General features: G+C 44.2%; 1 protein-coding gene across 2 annotated transcripts in view; it reads right to left on the reverse strand.

Moving 5' to 3' along the window:
* SYN3 (synapsin III) overlaps positions 1-19,032 on the reverse strand; it is a 179,783-nt gene that overhangs the window by 138,997 nt on the left and 21,754 nt on the right. The window contains exons 3-5 of one of the 2 annotated variants that reach the window (XM_009881982.1): positions 14,624-14,715; positions 11,691-11,693; positions 964-1,120 (exon numbers count right to left, since the gene is read on the reverse strand). In XM_009881982.1, the coding sequence (XP_009880284.1) occupies positions 964-1,120; positions 11,691-11,693; positions 14,624-14,715 (252 nt within the window). The remainder of the gene's footprint in view (positions 1-963; positions 1,121-11,690; positions 11,694-14,623; positions 14,716-19,032) is intronic. The other variant, XM_009881983.1, reaches the window with a different exon arrangement.

Consider the following 19,032-nt stretch of genomic DNA (forward strand, 5'->3'; position numbering starts at 1 on the left):
TCCTGCTGACTTAGAGCTGGTCACAAAACAGATCTGGGGAATTATTGCAAACTCCGATTTGGCGCTGAGACAAGCCAATGATGATACTTTTCAAGGTTTTCTGAGATTTTTAGGTGAACTTGACAAAATATAAAGAGCGTGTAAAGGGGGGTCCCAGTGCAAAATACCAAAATACTCTCTTGTTCTCCCCGGGAGCTGACTCAGCCCAAGGTGTTTCCAAGGTGCAGTCTTTCAGATCCAATGAAACAAGACTTTATGATAACCTTGTATTTCTTTCTGAAACAGCTGAAAAACTCCACATGCTTTCCCCTTTCCTTCTGCCTCTTTCCCAGGTCTTTTGTCATTCTATGTTCCCTTTTTTCCTAGACTTGGCTGTTGAAGAAATCATCTCTCTACTTTTCTTGCCTTCCCTTTCAGCTAATTTCCTCACAACAAAGCACTACCCAGAAAAATTAGGAAAAGAATACAAGAGAGGGTAAGTGCAGGTTGCACTTCCGTGAGGAACGGATAATAGTTTTAGACTGTGGCACCTGGACACCACAAGTGTGCATCTAATAAAAGATGCTAAAAATAGCATAGTTCCTATACCTTCTAAACCAGCAAATATTAATGTTTCTTTTAAGGTAGTTTTACCATGTCTTGGTTGGGTCAGAGTAGTCATCTACTCTACCTTACAAGAAATCAAAGTGTTACTGTTAGCTCTTTGTGACACATTAGTGTCTGGGACGGGTGAAACGTCCTACTCAGGGGGAAGAAATAACACCTTGGTATTACTAGAGACTGATAAAGGAGCAGTGCTGGCAGTTTTTCCCCCCCCAAGAATTCCAAGCTGGACTCCTAAGGTTGTTTAGATGGGGGTTTTAACCTAAAGAGACGAATTCCTATGAAACAGACTGGAAGCCGAGTTTGGTGTCTTATTGGTACCACATATCTGGCACACAGGAGAGCTGGATCGTCACTTACCACCCAGGGCTTGCTGCAGAAGTTGTAGATGGAGTAGAGGGAGTTGACTGTGTGGATGCCACCGTACTGGAGGCCGATGATGAGGCCGCGGAAGTCCTCTCCCAGCGCCATGCTGTAGGCATGCTGCCGGATCAGGACAAAGTCGGGCTTAAAGGACCTGGAAGAGATGAGAGGAGTGCCATCTTACTTTCAAACACTCAGCAACACTTCCAGCCTCTCCCTGTTTCCTCTCTGTCCTTCTGCTTCTCATTAACGCATATTGCTCTTCTGTGTGCCTCTCATCATAGGTTGCTTGCGTTAGAATGTAACAAACTAAACAAAAATCTCTAGTCATTAAAAAAAAGAAAAAACCAACATAGCTGCATGTGTGAGAGCGTAGAAACAGGCCAAAGAGATTTGCTGCAGTTTCCACGTCACTCAGGCATGCACAGGAACAAGCCGCAAGCGGAGCCAAGGGTCATAAATTCACTGGTGGGGGGATTCTCTTCTCTTTCTGAAAGCTCGGCCATATTTGGCAAGCTCATTGCAATGTGCGATGCAGATGAGGGAGCAAGTTTGGTTCCTGACGACTGAGCTTGATATTGATTCAATGCCCAGTGGGTGGGAAGATCAGGAGGGATTTCAAAAAGCTATCGTACGCATCCATACATTGACATACATTCCCCCTTTAATCAGCTTACTACGTACGCAGCACATCCCAGGCTCTTATGGCTATGAGTCAACAAGTAAAGGGCAGGCATGGTAATGTAATTAATCAAATGAGCAGAGCCCCTCATCCAGTGCTGTGACTCATGGCGTGGACTTCCAGAATATTATTTAGCAAGGCTGGAGCCGGGACTCCTATGGTTCAACAGCAGCAGCCCTCAGCAAAGGCACAGAGAAGTGAGGCCCTTTCTAGGTAAGCCAACAGGCGACAGATTATCTTTCAAACAGTCAGATCTCATTCCTTGCTGACGCTGTGTCTTTCGAGCCATTCAGAAATCTCTGGAAACAGCAGCTGGAAAGAAACTGTTCCCAAAACGGAGCTCAGCAGTTCGTTCTCGAAGGCATAGAAGGGGCTTTTCCACTGAAGGGGATTATTTTTTACTTCAACAGAGGTTGCATCAAGGACATTGGAAAAATTTCCATGCTGTATTAAAGTTTTTCAGAGAAATGAGCTCTGTAATCAGGTCCCATTACCTCACTACCCCCGAACATTTTCCTTGCTAAGAGACTATAATTTCTATCTTTTGGATGTATGAGCTGGAAATACTTGGGGTTTATAGCCCCTATTTATATTTCCATCATTCTGGCAGGGAAATTCGAGATGGTGACTGGGCCAGATTGTGGCAACAAACACTGTATACAAAACCCAGCGTGGCTTTGTTGTTTCAAAGCTGTTCGTTTTGTTTGTTGGCCTTGGGCTTTTGTTATTGCCCGAGACATGGCGAGGAGCATGCCCTGCTTTTGTGATGCGAGAGGCCAAGCTTTGGAAATGTTGTGATTCCCTCCCATGGAGTATTTTTAAACCCAGGCATGTTCCCTAATGTACTTGGCACCAAAGGTGGTGCTTTCCTCCAGCAGTGAGATGCATAATGAGCATCGGGAGGGCTGCACTATCGCTCTGCATCTGATTTATGGACCTCCCTGGTGTCAATGGGGGTGAGGCAAGCGGTGCCCCCCTGCTGAGAAACAGCAAGTGAATACAAATCTTGGAAAGCTGGAGCTGCTCCATTCTGCTGGACTTGCCATGTAGAAAGTACCCCAGAAGCACAGGTCCTCAGGAAGAATTAATCAGCTTCCTAGGACCGGGACTCGATATCTGTGCTGAGTTACTAAACAGTTGTGGTGCCTGGAGGGGCAGGAGCTTTGGCATGTCCCTCCTCCATTCAGTTTTCTGAGCGTATGAAGAAGAAAATGGTCCCTGTTATGGCTCAAGTCTTTCCCCAGACTTGACTTGGGGAACAGCGCTAACTGGGTCTGCATGGTGATGGTTCAGACCATTGCTCCGGTCTCCCCAGAGGAAGCGGCAGTATTTGCCCTTGAACATCTCCCCCAGCACCCCAGGGTGGGGACGTGGTACTGTGGTGGGGACGAAGCATGCAAACGAGCCTGGCCAGTCCAGGGGAGGCAGGCACAAGTGGCGGCTGGGAAACTGCCTTCAGTGGCTTTATTTCTGCCAGCGAAAAGTTTAGGAAAAAAGCTCTTGTCTTTTCAGATCCTGGCAAAGGAAGAGTTTTTCAACTTAAAGGATGGACACAAGAATACAGAATTAATGTAGAAAAGCCTATTCTCAGACTCTGCATCATGTAGGAAGGCAGGGCACTCTCTCATGCAGCAGATGAGGAGTGAATCTCTAAAGCGAAGGTGGACACTGAATCCCTGTTTTGAGCCACGGGACAATGAGGATGTTCCCATGGATACTGAGAACAAGGCAGAGGAGTGCAGGGCCTGGGACTAGCTAGGAATAAACATCAGCCGGAGAGCCCTGGAGTCTGCGAGACGTCTGTAACGGAGAAACAGAGAGCAGTGGCAAAATGCGAGGTGAGGGGCTAGGAAGGACAGCAGGCAGTAAAAGGGAAATGAATAGTCATGGGAGGAGTGGTGGCATGAAAACCAACTGACTGGGGGTACCAGTGGTCTGGAGAGAAAAGAACCTAAATGCTTCGCATGAGGATTCTTGCTTTTTTGGTAGAAGACTACTTTTGCAAGCTACTGCTCATTCTTAGAGTGTAAAGCTTAAACTAACGTAGCGAGCCTGGGATTTGGAATAGCTGGTAGCATAACTGTTTTCTTTGCTAGTTCAGCCCAACCCAATAGCATCTCCCATGACAGAAAGTTGAAATCCTTGGCAGACAGACAGGTTAGGCAGAAGTCCCACATTTGAAACAGCGTTGCCAAAACCTTTGCGTGAGCCAAACTCAGTAGCACTTCGGCAGGACGGGGAGGCCGGTGGCAGGGGCACGTGTCTTTCCTCTCCACTAGACCTGTCCAGCCAGCGTTTAGATGACCACGAGCAGTCTTGAATAAAACTGTTCCTAGATCCCTGCTGAAGACAGGTCATGGGAATGGGTTTGGTCACAGAAAGAATGCAGGAGAGCCCATTCAAACATCTAATGGACACGAGATGCCATAGGTAAATGGAACTAAAAGTAAACCATAGATTTAAAACATGTTGTTAATAAACTGTGCTCTGCATGTTGGTGCGATGCCCTTCCTAGGCTGCATGGCAAACACCTACCTGAAGTTGTGAATGTTCCTTAGCCTGATAGCCAGATGGATGAAGCTTCCAGCAGAAAGCTAGAGCCAATCTTTGGCCGTAACCCTTTTACAGAAGCCCTTTCTCAGACCCCAGGAGCTCAGTTCTTATTTAGAATTTGGCTCCTAGCACTGCCTGGCAAATTAAAGGCCACTAAAAGGCATGTAACACATTCCCAGAGTTGCATAGACATACAAAAATCCTTTGTTTAAAAAAGAAATAATCCAGGAGACTAGAAAAATTTCATTTTCAGATTGAAATAGCTGGTGAGATTTCATTTTCCTCTGGAATGGAAGGGTGCTTTTCTTTCAGCTCATGTTGCCACAGGCAATGGCCTCTGCCACACACGAGCCTTTCATTGCTCTGGGCGGTGCATGACTGAACTGGACACCCTGAGAATGAAACAGCCCTCCACAGCTCCCTGTGACTTTTCTCCCTTTGCAGTTGTTGCCTCTTTGCCCCAGATGCTAGCCAAGGCACATGGCAGCGGCTCAGCCTACCTCTCCCCCTGGCAATTGAGATCAGCCAGTGATTACCAGAGTCAATAACCCCCGGGTGATGACAAGTGTCTGGCTAGGAAGCAGCTAGTGCTGCCAGTCCTGAGCATGGACTCTGATACTGCCGTGCAGGATGCTTATTTGCATTTAACTAACTCTTTTTCAACTTGTTCCAAAGCATTTTAGCAGTCTCTTTCTTTCTTAGTGGTAAAACTATACTTCAGAGACAAACCTAAGTATAAAGCCTGGATTCAAAATACCTAATAGGAAGAGATGTGACTAAAGAATATAATTTCTTAGGTTGGACCCATCTACCCTTAAATCTGTGAAATCGTTAGCTGTCTTGGAAATAGTTTTGTTGGAAATGAGGGAATATAAAACAATTTAAGAGATTCCTGATGTTAAATATGGAAGTTAAACATCTCAGGAGCAGCAGTAGCTGTTCTGGTGACCATGTGTCTAACGTCTCTAATTATGAGAAGAGGATCAGCTCTGAAAAGATCATCAATAACATTTCTCTGCAGAAAGCAAGTCCCCAGCCTGCTTTGGGGTAGAGAAGTTGATGACAGCAAATCCTGCTGGGAGATTTCATGCCTTAAAGAGATTTCCTCTTTCTTATTTCTGCATACAGCCATAACCCTGGCTTGCTTGCTGGTCCTTCAGCTTTTCTCACTGAAGCACAAAAAGCTTCATGGGAATGAAGAAAGAACACTCAAAAATAGTCTGTGTTGTCAACATACCTTTTAATGGTCCCTTCCACTGTGAATTATCACCTGCAGCCAAAGGGTAGACCTGCTTTATACTTTAGTACCATGATGGGTTTAGAGAGATTTTGCCTGTGCTGTGGGAGGAGGAGAGGCTCTCCTGCTCTCTTTCTTAGAGTGCCAGTCTTACAAGACACTTCACCCTTCATGTCAATAGAAAAAGATCTTCCCTGGACACTGCAAATGCACACCCTCACTTCAGGCTCTGTCTACCCTCCATTATGCAAGGAGGCTTTATTCAGTTTTCTGACACTTCCCAGTGATCAACACATTTTGGCTAAGTTCTCTTCCAAAGCCTTTCCTATCTGCTTGGCATGATACGGAGAGGAAGAAAAGCGCATAATTAAGCAATATGATACATCAAGCTTTGCATTACTGGCAATTAATGGAGCCTTCAGGCAAGCTTTTGAGGCACAAGTCCAAGCCATAAGTGGCTGCAACTGCCTGAGAAGTGCAATAATCCCTCCAACTATGCAGTGCCTCAGGTGTCTGAGAGGTAATAGCAAATGGCATTTACAAATAGGAACAAGTTCTTTTTCTGCTTTACTTGGGTGTTAATAATATTGTTATTACATTAGTGGAAAGTAATATCAAATCTATGACATTTTCACCTATCATGATGTTAGATTTAATGTTATGTTGGATGTCACAGTAAAATGGGAAAATTGTTAAGAAAAAAATCTCCTTTCAGTCAGAACCTCATGTCATATTGTCCACAGAAAGAAGTAAACCTTGCTGAAGTTATTCAAAGAAAGAATGAATATGATTCCTTATATGAATAAGGTAACACAGAGCTGGTTTTAGAGAAACAAGAAAGAAACATAGAATAAAGAATGACCTTGCTTTCCCAGGCTGGAGGAGAGGAGCAGGGGGTCTTTTGGGACCCTGTAATAGAGAATGGCTGGTGAAAAACATGGGGTGTGGGGGAGATTAGTGTAGCAAAAGCAGCAGGAACCAGGAATCATGGTTGCAGTAAAACCAGTACCACTATATGCAGAGGGGGGACACCCTGGAAGATGCTCTGATTTGCTTCTCAGACACAAACCAGTGGTCAATGAGCCATAAAATTGCATGTCACACACTCTGTGAACTGTACTGTGGCAGTCTTCTAAGCCTGCCTTATATTTTACTTGTAAACTGATCAACCTTGACAAGGAAAAACATGTAAACCAGGATGATGCCTCAAAGTAGGAACAACCACACCTGCCAAGAGCAGCTTCCCTTCAAAGTGCTTGTGACCTAAAGCTTTTACAGAAGGTGATCCAAATACTTTCCAATATTGCAGAATAAAGTCATAGAGTAATTTAGGTCAGAGAGGATCTTTAGAAATCGTCTGGCCCAGCATCCTGCTCATTGCAGGGCTAACTTTAAAACGACATTAGGTTGATCAGGGTCTTGTCCAGCAGGGTCTTGTCCAGCCAAAGTCTGAATATTTCCAAGGATGAATATCCCCAAGGATGAATATCCCCTAGCATCTCTGGGCACTTCTTCCAATATTTGACCACCCTCACTGTGGAAATTTTTTAAAAAATTGCATCTAATTAGAATTTCACCTGCTGCAACTTGTGTTTGGTTTTTGTTTTTTTTTTTTTTTTCCTTTTCCTTTCACTGCACACCTTCAACAAGAGTCTGGCTTCATTTTCTTTACACCCTCCTCTTAGTTGCCTCATGGCTGTAGATGGATCCTCTCAGCCTCCTCTTACAGACTGAACAAAGCCACCTCTCAGTCTCTCCTTGGATGCCTTTAGTCCAGTTCAATGATTTTGGTGGCCTCTCACTCAACTTGTTCCAGTTCAAGCAGTACCTTTTTTTGTACTGGGGAGCTCACAGCTGGACACAGCACTCCAGATGTGGATAGTGTCTCGTTGGCTACATGCTTGCTAATATGGCCCAGTGAGCCATAGGGCTTCTTCCCTGCAAGAGCACACAGGACTTCCAGGTCCTTTTGTGCAGAGCTGTTTTCTCTCCAGCTGCACACCACCCCCCTCCCCCCGCCGAAGCACTGGGGTTATCCCTTTCTCACTGCAAGTCTTCGTGATTGTCCTTACTGAACTCCATGAGGTTGCTGCTGGCCCATTTCCCCAGTTGTTGCGGTTCCTCTGAATGGTAGCTCTGCCCTCTGGCATATCTACTGCTCCCCACCCTCCAACTTGTTGCCACCCACCAGCTTGTTGAGGCTGCACTCTGTCCCAGTTAGGGACATTAATGAAGATACACCTTGACCAGTATAGTGCAGGTGCAGCAGGACTTGGCCGTTCAGTTGTCTGTTTGCCATTCTCTAGAAGAAGCCTTAGAAAACACACACGTAGAAAGGAGACGAAATAAGGCAGGATTGGGGGAAAAAAAAAAAAAAGCGCCGATCAAGACTGAAACAATCTACAACAGTCTTTAATCACTCTTGCATTCAGTCCAGGATTAACTAATTAATGAGTGCTCTAGGCCCTGGCAGCACATTTCTTATTGGAAAGAATTACTGTAAATGAGAAAAGGGCCAGGGAGTAGTTTAGTCTCTGAGATGCTCCCCACCCTGGTCTGCTCAGAGTGACTTTTGCTTTCTGGCAGCTGCCTGCACGCCAAATGTTTTCCCAATAACTGTCAGCATCCTGCCTGCACGTCGGCTGGGCGCCAGCTGCTGGGGAGGTGAAGGGGGACATTATTCATCTGGGAGATCAGTAAACCCCAAAGGGAGAAGTAGGCCTCCAAGCAGCTGTTTAGCAGCAGGAGCTGAGGTGGAAGCAACTGAGAATAAAGACAGAAATAAGCGCACCCCAACTTCTCTTTTTAGTTCTTGCTCAAAAAAAAAAAAAAAAAAAAAAAAAAAAAAAAGAGGACAGTGATAGGCAGGTGAAGAGGGGGGAGATATTAGTGAAAGATGATGGCAAATCATCCCTCACATGGGAATAATTTCTCGGTTTATAAATGCTTACTGGAGGTATTAAATGGCTTCATGTGTAACTGCAGCTTGCCAGGGTCTACCCTATTTAACACTTTGATCCAGCCCATTGTCTCTGCAGGATATTTTGGTAAGGGATGTGGTCATTTGGCACGTTGGTGTTTTGTCTGAAGTGCCCTTTCAAAAGCTTACATGATGTTATACACACTTCTCCACTACATTTGCAGATTGCCAGGCCATCAATACAAAAATATTGCCCAAATGTTGCTCGGTGTTAAATATATAGCACATATTGTACTATATCATGCGGCACATTCTGTGAATCTAGGGAGAACCATGCGTTCAACATATTTTTCCATCTGGCTTCTAGAAACCTAAACTTTCCCAATCGGTTTCTCCCTTTTTTTTTTTCTCCCATCTGTGTCTTTGCAGAAATTTTCAGAATTTTGGTTTGGAAGCAACAAAAAAATAGAAAAAGACATTCTAAAAAAGATTCCAATTAGATCAAGAGTAAAGTTAAAAAAGGTAGGGACTAGACAGAACCTAGGGTTCCTCTTTGACACAAGCTTACTGGAAGATGAGAAGCTGGGAAGTGACCTACTGCCTACCAATATGTCCTGCATCAGTGTCCAGGGACAGTAGCTACTCCCATGACCTCCCTGGATATTGTCCCTGTAGAAAAACTGCAAGAAACCACCAACTCTTGTGAATGAATAGTCCTCGAGAGACAAGAAAGCATCCATCTCCTAGCAATGCGCAGCTACTATGTGGCGAGAAAGCATGGTCTCTGTAGGTTAGAAAAACCAGATGCCTCTTTCAGGGAGCAGCTTGTGAATGGCCCTGTGGGGTGGGTGAACCTGCTGGGGCAGGAAGGAGTGCAGTGGGCAGAGGACAGGATCCTCACTGGACTTGAAAGAGTCTCCCATCCTGGAGCAAGCAGACCTTTTTTAACCAGAGTACACATCTCCTGGGGTCTGCAAGCTCTGAATAGTGGGGAAACACCTGCTGCTTCTTCCCTGATCCTCCCGTGTGAAAGAATTTGCTTCCTCATGCTGCGTTTGTACTGCAGCTTGCAGTGCAAGAATATGCTTTGGGAAAAAAAGCGCTTTCGCATCCTGGTCTATCTGCGATGGTGATTCAATGGGCTGCCGTCCTGTTGTCAGAGCGCAGAGCATAGTAGAAGCACTGAATCAGCTGGAACCAACAGGAAAGTCAGTGTGAATTAAAGGAATGAATGGGCTTGTATGGAGGAATCAGAGCATTCACTGACTCCACCACAGCTGCGAATGACAAGGGCATATCATCCACAGCAAGCAGGATGAGACACGCACCTTATTATACAGACCGGCCAAACTCAGGCAAGGCCTGTAGGACTAAACACCACTCCACGGCAGAGATCATTCCCCACAGCAAGGCTTTGTCCACAGTGCTCAGCTCCTCTTTGCTTTGCTGTCAGTTTTGTCACCCCTTCCCACTTGCCAGGGCCATTGCTCCACGCAGGGTCCTCCCCGTGTCAGACACTGGGCATCTCCTGGTCCATCAGCTGTCGTCTGTACTGCGACATTACACTGAGCCTGCATAGCATACTGTAAGTGGTGTGGCCACCACTGCGGTAGGTCCCATGCAGACACACAAAAATGTGCTTTCTCCCCTGGATGATCAGCCCCAATGGCAAACGAGCCAGCTCCACAGGGAGACAAGAGATGAGAGCAGTCTGGTGCATGATTAATTTATATCCTTAAAAGTCTGAAATGCTCCCAGAGACATTAGTATTCCCCATGTAAGAAAGCTGTCCAGATTTTCAACATATCCCTGCTCTATTCCCACATCTACTGGAATTAATAGCTGAAGGCTTGTAAAGCCCAAAAGGCAAACACAGGACTGCATTTAATCTAATGCAGAGGCTGAGATCATAGTTTGGGAGTCTAAGTGTTGTCAGAAGCAGAGACAGCCCAAATTCTCATTTATACTAAGACACTTTTATAATATCCTGAAAGCATAAATGCATCTCAGAGTGGGTACAGTGCCAGCACTGACGGCCTCTTTGCACTGTGGAAACATTGGTATGAAGGGCCCTTCAGAGACAAGTGAAAATGGAAATCCCATTCCTTACATCTAACCCCAGTAGAGGTGACACATCCCAAGAGCTTTCTAAGGTAAATTAGACTCCAGACAGTTCACTCTGTCTCTGTGTGTGTGTGTAGACCTGTGCAAAAGGAAGTCGTGGATGCACTGGAAGGAGAATGAAGAATCCATCCAAATGCTTTAAAAGCAGGCATCAGCCCACGCTTGTTTTTTTTTTCCCCACACTGCTTAGTAGTCCAGCCATCTCACCCCAAAATGACTCCATTTCTCTGTCGAAGGGATTGCTATGTCTAAATTGGTGAGGGATGCTTTGGGATGAATAAGTGCCACCTCCTGCTTTCCATACTTAACTTTTCACTGGGAAAGCTCTGGTGCCAATTTTACCCCAAGAAGTGCTTGGGTAACAAGGACCAACGTGTGGGAGATTCCCCCTCGCCAGCCCAGGCTGAGCCCAACGCTGCTCTCAGGGTGCCCAGCTCACCCCCCTGCACTGTCCTCAGTCAGGGCACACGTTACACGGCACTGAAATAGGAAAGCGCTTGCTAGAAGCTGCAAGAGATACTCCGTGGCCAGCTCTTTTTCTTCTAACTCTGAAGAAAATGTGCTGAATAGGCTGATGGAGCCATTGCATACCATAGTGGAACTGGCAGAGAAAAACACATGCAGTTTTTTAGAATTGTTAGATGATAGTCTCTCTCACCAGTAGCACATTTCACTGAGACCATCAGATCCCTCACCCTATCCTACAGATGTGCGGAACTTAGTAGCTAAAAAAGAGGAGGTGGAGACCCAGAATTTTGTTACTGTAAAATTAAATTATGGGAGCCACACTTGCTTTAAAAATCAGGCAAGCAAAATAATGCCTGGCTTCAGTAATGTTGTTTGCTAACTTACTTGTAGCTACTTGTTTCAAGATACACAGCCTAGTAGTCATTGAGGTCTGTATACTTCCAGTTGCTTGCTCTCTTTAATTGACAATAACGCTTCTACAGCTCCTTTTCTTTTTTAAATTTGCCAGAGGCAAGTCATAAGTGTAGGGCTTCAAGGACTGTTACCCCTTCTTATTAGGGGATTTATCTCCCAGGTAAAAGAACCACAATTCTTTCCTGGTGCAGTTCAAATCAGTCGGCACAGGGTACCTAAAAGAATGCCTGAACTCCAAGGTGTCAGAAAGGCTCAAGGGATCAGCAAAGAGATTTGATTTAAATGTGCAATAGGGTGTCACCAGTTTAAAGAAAGAACTAGGAGACCTGCTACAAAAGGACAGAATTTAATAAGTTAATAGATTGTTAGATAGCGTATCAGTTAACATAATTTCACACTGGAGAGAATAGCCCAGTGGTTGCTTTATTATTATTATTACTATTACTATTGCTATTACTATTGCTATTGCCATTACTGTTGATGTTGTTATAAACTTTTATTATTTCATTGATTTAAAATCCACTGGTCTGTTGTATATCCACTGTCTTTTGACTAAACTACTGTGCTCTGTTGCCTTTGCTTTGGAGCATGAAGAAGGCAGGGCTTCTGCAGGGGGGGAATCCCAAACGTGCCTGTTGGCAACATGCTGTCATATTTCCTTCCTATAACTCATCAGTGGGATTTCCAAAGACTTTGAGTATTCAAAAACCATGACGAGTATTATATCTCACCATCTAGAAACATCCTAGCTTGTGACTGAATATTTTGCACAATAATTAACAGAGGCCCAATAAGTGATGGAAAAAAGATGTCATCATCAGCAGGGTTGGTGCACACATGTGAGGCAAAGGTATCCAGCGTGGCGTCTCCCTGTTGGGCACCCTGAGGAGTGTCTGTGGCCCGGCAGGACACGGCTGCAGGCATGATGGGGGGACTTGGAGGGAGTGGGAAGCCAGCTGCACCCATGTGGATGGGCTGAGGGGTTTCCACACAGCTCAGTAGCAGTATGATCCATAATTCACCTTCTGAAGTGAAGGAAAGTTTTTATTTCTGGAAATTCTAAAGTATTGGTAGGAGTGGCTATGGAAGTTGGCTGGCCTGAGCTCTTAAACTTGCTGAGCTGGGCAGGACAGGGGCACATCAGCACAGGCTGTGAGCAAACAGCTGGTGCCTATAAGGACTATATCAAACCATGGACAACATATGCCATATAAACTGGGTATCCAGACAGGTACGTATTTGCCAAATCCACTTCCCACCACACAAATGCATGCGTCCTTAAACATGCATAGATGAAAACAAAAAAAAACCTGAACTAATGCCATTCATAAAAACATGCATTTTCATATATAAATATCCACGCAAAAAAGCTAGCTGTGGTACCTGTGTATTAACTGCGAGCAGAAACATGAACACCGTGCCCCAGACACTCTTGTGAAATAAATTTTGTCTTCAGTTTCAGTTTAATAGCTCGAGATCTTTCTGCCAGATGTATGAATGGCTTTGGGAGGAAAGGCACGGGAAGGAAAATGAAGATGTGATCAACCTAGGAAATGGTTCTTGGGATTCCTTCCAGCGTCGTGAGCAAGCAAACACAAGAGCGCATTAGCACAGCTCACTGTCTGATGGATGCTCCAGCGGCTGGTTCATGGGACATACGCTTTGTTTCACTGAGAAACAGACATTTGTGGGATGAGAGAAAGCAAATGGATGTAACAGACCCAACCTTAAAAGTTTTTTTAGCAGAGGCTTGTGAAATTGTACCAAAGAATGAATGGAGACTTGTGGCAGTACTAAGAGCTGTCAAGACCTGAAATAAATTGATGGACCACAGTCATAGCTAATTGACAGTGACAAGTGTTACTTTGCACTGTTTGGACTGGAAATGACATCTTGAGAAATTAAACTGAGGCCAGCATACTCAGAATCACTGGTTTTCAGCTGTTCTAATAATACCTTTCAAAAATATCCCTGCATGCTCTATTATGTGTCTCTATCTCTATTTCCGAACTAGAAGCAAACAGACAAAAGCGTTGATTAAATGGGTGAACAATATTAAACTTGGAGATGCTGTACACACTAAAAAGCGCTAAAGAATTGTGCAAAAAGAAGTAGGGAGGCTAGAAAAATGGATTTGGAATAGCAATGAGATTTCAACACAAACAAAGAAAAGCAGTTGTATCAAAGATGAAATGTGGAGTTAGAAGTTGTAATGACAGAAACTCACAAAGATGTAGGCTTGGGAATAAAATGGTGAAAGGTAATATCAGGGCTACGTAAACAGAGACATTTTACCATCATACACAGATGTGACAACCTACACTGCTCTTCATACAGCACCACTAAGGTTGAATCTAACATTAGCTCCAAATTGCAGGCACTCTGGTGTCAGAAAGGAGAGGAGCAATGCTTTTGGAAAGCGAATTCGGTGCGTGACTGGGGAAGCATTGCTCAGGAAAAGAGTCTGCTTGCAATGACTGCAATGATGAGGTAATGCTAGTAGGGACAGAAATCCCCATCAAACAGAGATATGCTGTTCCCTCTGAGATATACCACAGGGCAAGGCCAGAGCATTGGGAATCTCTGGCAAAAAAAAAGTGATATTTTAGGAGCAAATCAGGCTGTAAGGATCGGTATCGTGGAAAGGCTTCGTGGCTATTGAAATGGTAGTCCACCTGGATCAGGACCTAACACGGGTAGGGTAATGAATGCAAGCCACTGTTTACAATGAAGGTTAGTTGACACAGAAGAAGGGTGGTGAGACACTGGAACAGGTTGCCCAGAAAGTTGTGGAGGCCCCATCTCTGGAGGTGTTTAAGACCAGGCTGGATGGGGCTCTGAGCAACCTGGTCTAGTGGAAGGTGTCCCTGCCCACGGCAGGGGGGTTGGAACGAGATGATCTTCAAAGTCCCTTCCAATCCAAACCATTCTAAGATTCTGATTCTATGAGAGAAAAATCAAGGGAAAGGAAGATCCATTCTCCCTTTTATTGGGAGACCTAAGGCTAGAAAGAACTTGAAAAGGAGGCATTTGTGGTTGTTTCTAGACTGGAAACAATGACTGTATGCCATAATGTGCAAACGAGACCTGATACAAAACCACCCAAGTCAGGTCAGTCTTTCCACTGCTTTCAGGAAATCTTGAATTAATTGGGACTGCTCTGCCCTAGTTCAGATACCGGTCAGACCCTGAGGTTATCCTGCTTGCCCAAACATTGCTCCAGAAAGCCCGATTTTCAAGACAAGCTGGTGCTCCTCACCTTACCACCTTGGTACCGTTCCTCATGACTTGCATGTCCACCATGCAGCCGCCTGTGACGTAAGCAGCCAGGTTCAGCTCAGAGAACTCAGCCTGGAGGAGAGCAAAAGGACAGAGCATTATTTGAGAGCAGCAGGGACACAAACACATGGACACAGATGAAGAATTGCCTTCAGCTGGAATGTGCCTTTCCTTCTTTTTCTTTTTTTTTTCTTTTTTTTTTTTTTTTCTTCTGTGAGGCAATGGGAGATCCAATTACAGCTGATTTGCCCTGGAGAAACTGCAGAAGTATTTACGGCTCCCACGCTTGGGGTGTACAAGTATACAGGATTAAGGCTTATTGCAGTAATAAGTACTGAAGGAATTAAGAATGAGAAAGCTGAAAAACGCATACAGGAAAGAATAATAATAATAAAAAGAGGTAAGGTCATTTGAATTCACATTCCAAGTTTCCACTTGGAAACATCCATTTAGAATTATGTCTGAGTTGGCTGTCGTGCCACTGGCCAGCTATAAACCTAATACAAAAGATTTAAACCTCCCTAAATAGCTAAAAAGCCTCATTATGCTGCAGGAAGGTGATAAGCAGAGAAACCCACCTGATGCGGTTTACTTATTAAGATTTTAACTATTAAAGGGTTAGCAAAGCTGGCTAGGCTATTAACAGTACTGCTCAATTATTAAAACACTTTATATTTTAAAAGAAGTGAGACTTACAAAGCTGGAAAGGTAGTCAAGGAATATTTAAGCTATGGGGAGCAGAAGGCAATGTGTACGGGGGTGATTACGACTGCAGTGGGTGTCAGTGAAGGTTAAGACACAAATCAGAGCGATTAATTGGGCGAGAGGTGTGATAATCCTCCCGCATGGCCGCTGGCTCTGCTGCCCCTCAGACAGGAATGCCAAAGAGACTCGATGGTCTCAGGCCACTCTGAGTAGGAGGAGGATGGCAGGATTAGCTGATCTGCGCTCCTCTTGGGCTCCAAATCCTAACTCTGGTTTTTATGAGCAAATGAGGAGACCTTAAACTAGAATAGTCTATTATTGTGCCATGAAAGTCCTCTCTTTCCAGCGCAATGCAGACATGCCCGTACAGATTCAGAATCCTGTATTAAATTTGTGCCTATCTATATAAACCTAAACACGAACATGAACATAAACATGAACATAAACATAAACAATCAGGTTTCATTTTTTGAGACAGAAAATTTAGTCTTCTCCCTATGAACATCTTTTTTTCCCCTTCCTGTCACGGCATTTCTTTCAGACTTAGTATGACGGAGACTGGGCAGCAGTAAAACCATCTTCTAACCAGTGGGTACCTAAAATGAGAGCACTCAGATGGTGTTGTTAATGCTTGTTATTTTATCAAGATCCTTTTACTATTTAATGTTCTCCTGATACTTCTACTAGCTGGAACCAAAAGATAGTGCCAGGAACAACTTTTATACAGAAAAAAACCCAAAATGAAAAAAAGCTTGTTTTGTCCTCATGAACACATGGAAAAAACTTGCCAATGGAGAACTAGTGCACCTGTAAAGGCTCAGAGGCCAGACGACAAATGAAAAAATCACTTCCAACTTCTTTTTTTAAATCCACGTAATTTTAAAGCAATGATCGTGGACTGGTGACCTGGTGATGTAATAAGATTTCATGTCTGTGGCCCTGTGTAAACTTTTTAAAGCAACACCCTTACATGATCTTACATCATTTTAACTCCCAATTACAATGAAAGGAGGGAGAAAATTCCTGTTGCCAAGAAATAAATCCTACTTCAACCACATACACTCACACACAGATGGAATGGCAGTGACTGGCTGGGCTTTTTTATAGATTTCACAGTTCTGCCTTGGCCATAGCCACGCTTCTTTGGGGATCATATTGGATCAGAGATAAGAAAATATGTGCCTCTAAAAGGCACCTGCATTTTATGCGTTTAAAAAATCATGTGGGCTTGAGAGGCTCTATGGACTGGGGAGATGAAAGGATGGGTTTCCCACCTCTGTGTCAGTGTGCCTCAGAGATGTCCCACTCTGGAAGCAGAGTGTTACTGAGCTGGACCTCCAGCTTCTGCAGCTGAGGGTTGCACCATCTGATGTGAACTCCAGAGCAAGAGAGGGAAGTTTTAGATATGTGTTTTCATGTTTTTTATGCTTTTCTTCCATAATTTTTTTCCATAAATGGCTTTGCACTAAAGAGCGTAACTCTTTGCTTTGCTGGGGGTGAAAACGGACAATCTTCATTTGATGGCTGGCACTTACAATCTAAGTAAGTCGGTCTGACAGGCATTGCCCTGAAGCAGTCAGACCAAACAAAGCTGTGTTCAGACACCTGACGTGCAAACAGGCCTGGGAATCCCCTGAGCTGGTAAGTACTTCATACCCAACTGCCAGGACTAATTTCAAGCCTGCTAATGTAAAAAAACAGAAGAAAGGGAGAAATCCCCTTCGGTAACCATTGTCCGGGGCACCCTGGCAAGGAGGGAGGAGTGGAGAGAGGGTCTGGGGGACTCAGCTACCTTGCCCCCAAAACATCCAGATATACAATCACAGCTGAGCGACAATCCTAATCTTTTCCTGGCATTCGCTCCCACTTTAACGGACTGAGTTAAGGACCACTGCTGCTTTCACGTAGCTGCTTTGTCCCATTTGACAGGCTGCTGCTAGCTGGCGTTTGGAAGAAACTTCAGTCAGCAGAAATTGTTTCCTGTTGATTTTCCAGTGCTCCCTGTATTTTTAACTTTGTGGGTTTTGTAGCCTGATGACTTCCCTTGGCTGGGATTTCAAGTCTGAGATCATCTCCAGCCTGAGTTTACCTTGCAGACAAAGAGGTCTTTGAAAGCAGCCCATGCAGATAGAGTTGACAGGTAACTATGCATGAAACAGGACAGCCTAGCTCCCCTGGCCTTGCAAAGACATTTGCGTTAGGACTCACTGATTAGAAGGCGGCGTTTCATTAGCCCGATGGTGTTTTATACTTGCTTCGCAATGGTGCCAGTGGCTGCAAAAACATCTAAGGCAAGAGTGAACCATGTGTGACAAACGTGACACAATCCGTCTTGAAGAATAATGTAATATAGACTGTGGGAGTAGAAATATTTTGTACCTCTGTGAGGCCAAGATCTGGGAATATGTGCAGAGATATTTTGAATCACAGAATCATGGAACAGTTTAGGTTGGAAGGGACCTTAAAGATCATCTCATTCCAACCCCCCTGCCATAGGCAGGGACACATTCCAATAGACCAAGTAGCTCAAAGCCCCATCCAACCTGGCCTTGAACACCTCCAGGGATGGGGCCTTCATAACTTCTCTGAGTAACCTGTTCCAGTGTCTCACCACCTGCACAGGGAAAAATTTCTTCCTGATATCTAATCTAAATCTACCCTCTTCCAGTTTGAAGCCATTACCTCTTGTCCTATTGCTATAAGCCCTTGTAAAAAGTCCCTCTCTGGCTTTCTTGTAGGCTCTCTTCAGATACCAGAAGGCCACTACAAGGTCTCCCTGAAGACGTCTCTTCTCCAAGCTGAGGATAGTTCTGTTAAAAAGCCTATTTCAGGTATTCAGATTCAGAAATCTCTCCAGATTATTTGGACTAAACCTTAAACTACTCTCAGTGTCTCCCATCATTTTTCTCTAGGTGCTGGAGATTTTTTTGGTGAGCTATTTTAGAGTTTCTGTTTCTGTTTGCTGACAATAAAAAAAGGAAAATTGTGTAATTTTAAATCATACAATAGTAGAAATGACTGTCTTGGTAGCCATACCTATTAATAATTCATGGGAAGCACATTTTCAAGCTTGATGTTAAGCATTTTTCATAGAATAACAGAAAGTTGTGTTGCAAGGACTTCAAGACATCACATAATCTGTCTCTCTTTCCTAAGCTCTATCTCTGCTGTTTTATGCAGATACTATATAACCTTCTTGTATCTTCCACAGATGAGGAACCTCCTCAGGCAATCTGTGCCTTAACAACCTTGGGAAGTTTTCCCAATGTCCAGCCTAAATCTCTCCCCTTACTTTTTAAGACTGTAATTTTTTTCTCCATTACTTCCTCCTGCAGAACCTGAAGATTTACTGCTTGAAGACTTAACCTTTCTTCTTCCTTTTTTCCCCTAGAAAAAACTAACCCCATTCTTGTAAGATTTTCTTGTAGGTGATGTTTTTCAGCACAGTGATCAGTGTTCTTGCTGTCACTGGAATCCTCTCTGACAGGCCCGCAACTTGCTTGAGCTGTAATGGCCCAAACTCACCATAATCCTTCAGCAGAGACATGACCATTGTTGAGCAAAATGTAAGGCCACTCGCCTTATGTATAATACTGCTGTCCATACATTTCAGTATGGATTTGTCATATGTGAAGCAACATGACTATTTTTATACTCGTATTCTGGCTGAGATCCACTGTAATC

Source organism: Charadrius vociferus, unplaced genomic scaffold (assembly GCF_000708025.1).
Source record: "Charadrius vociferus isolate BGI_N301 unplaced genomic scaffold, ASM70802v2 scaffold883, whole genome shotgun sequence".
Taxonomy (NCBI): Eukaryota; Metazoa; Chordata; class Aves; order Charadriiformes; family Charadriidae; genus Charadrius; species Charadrius vociferus.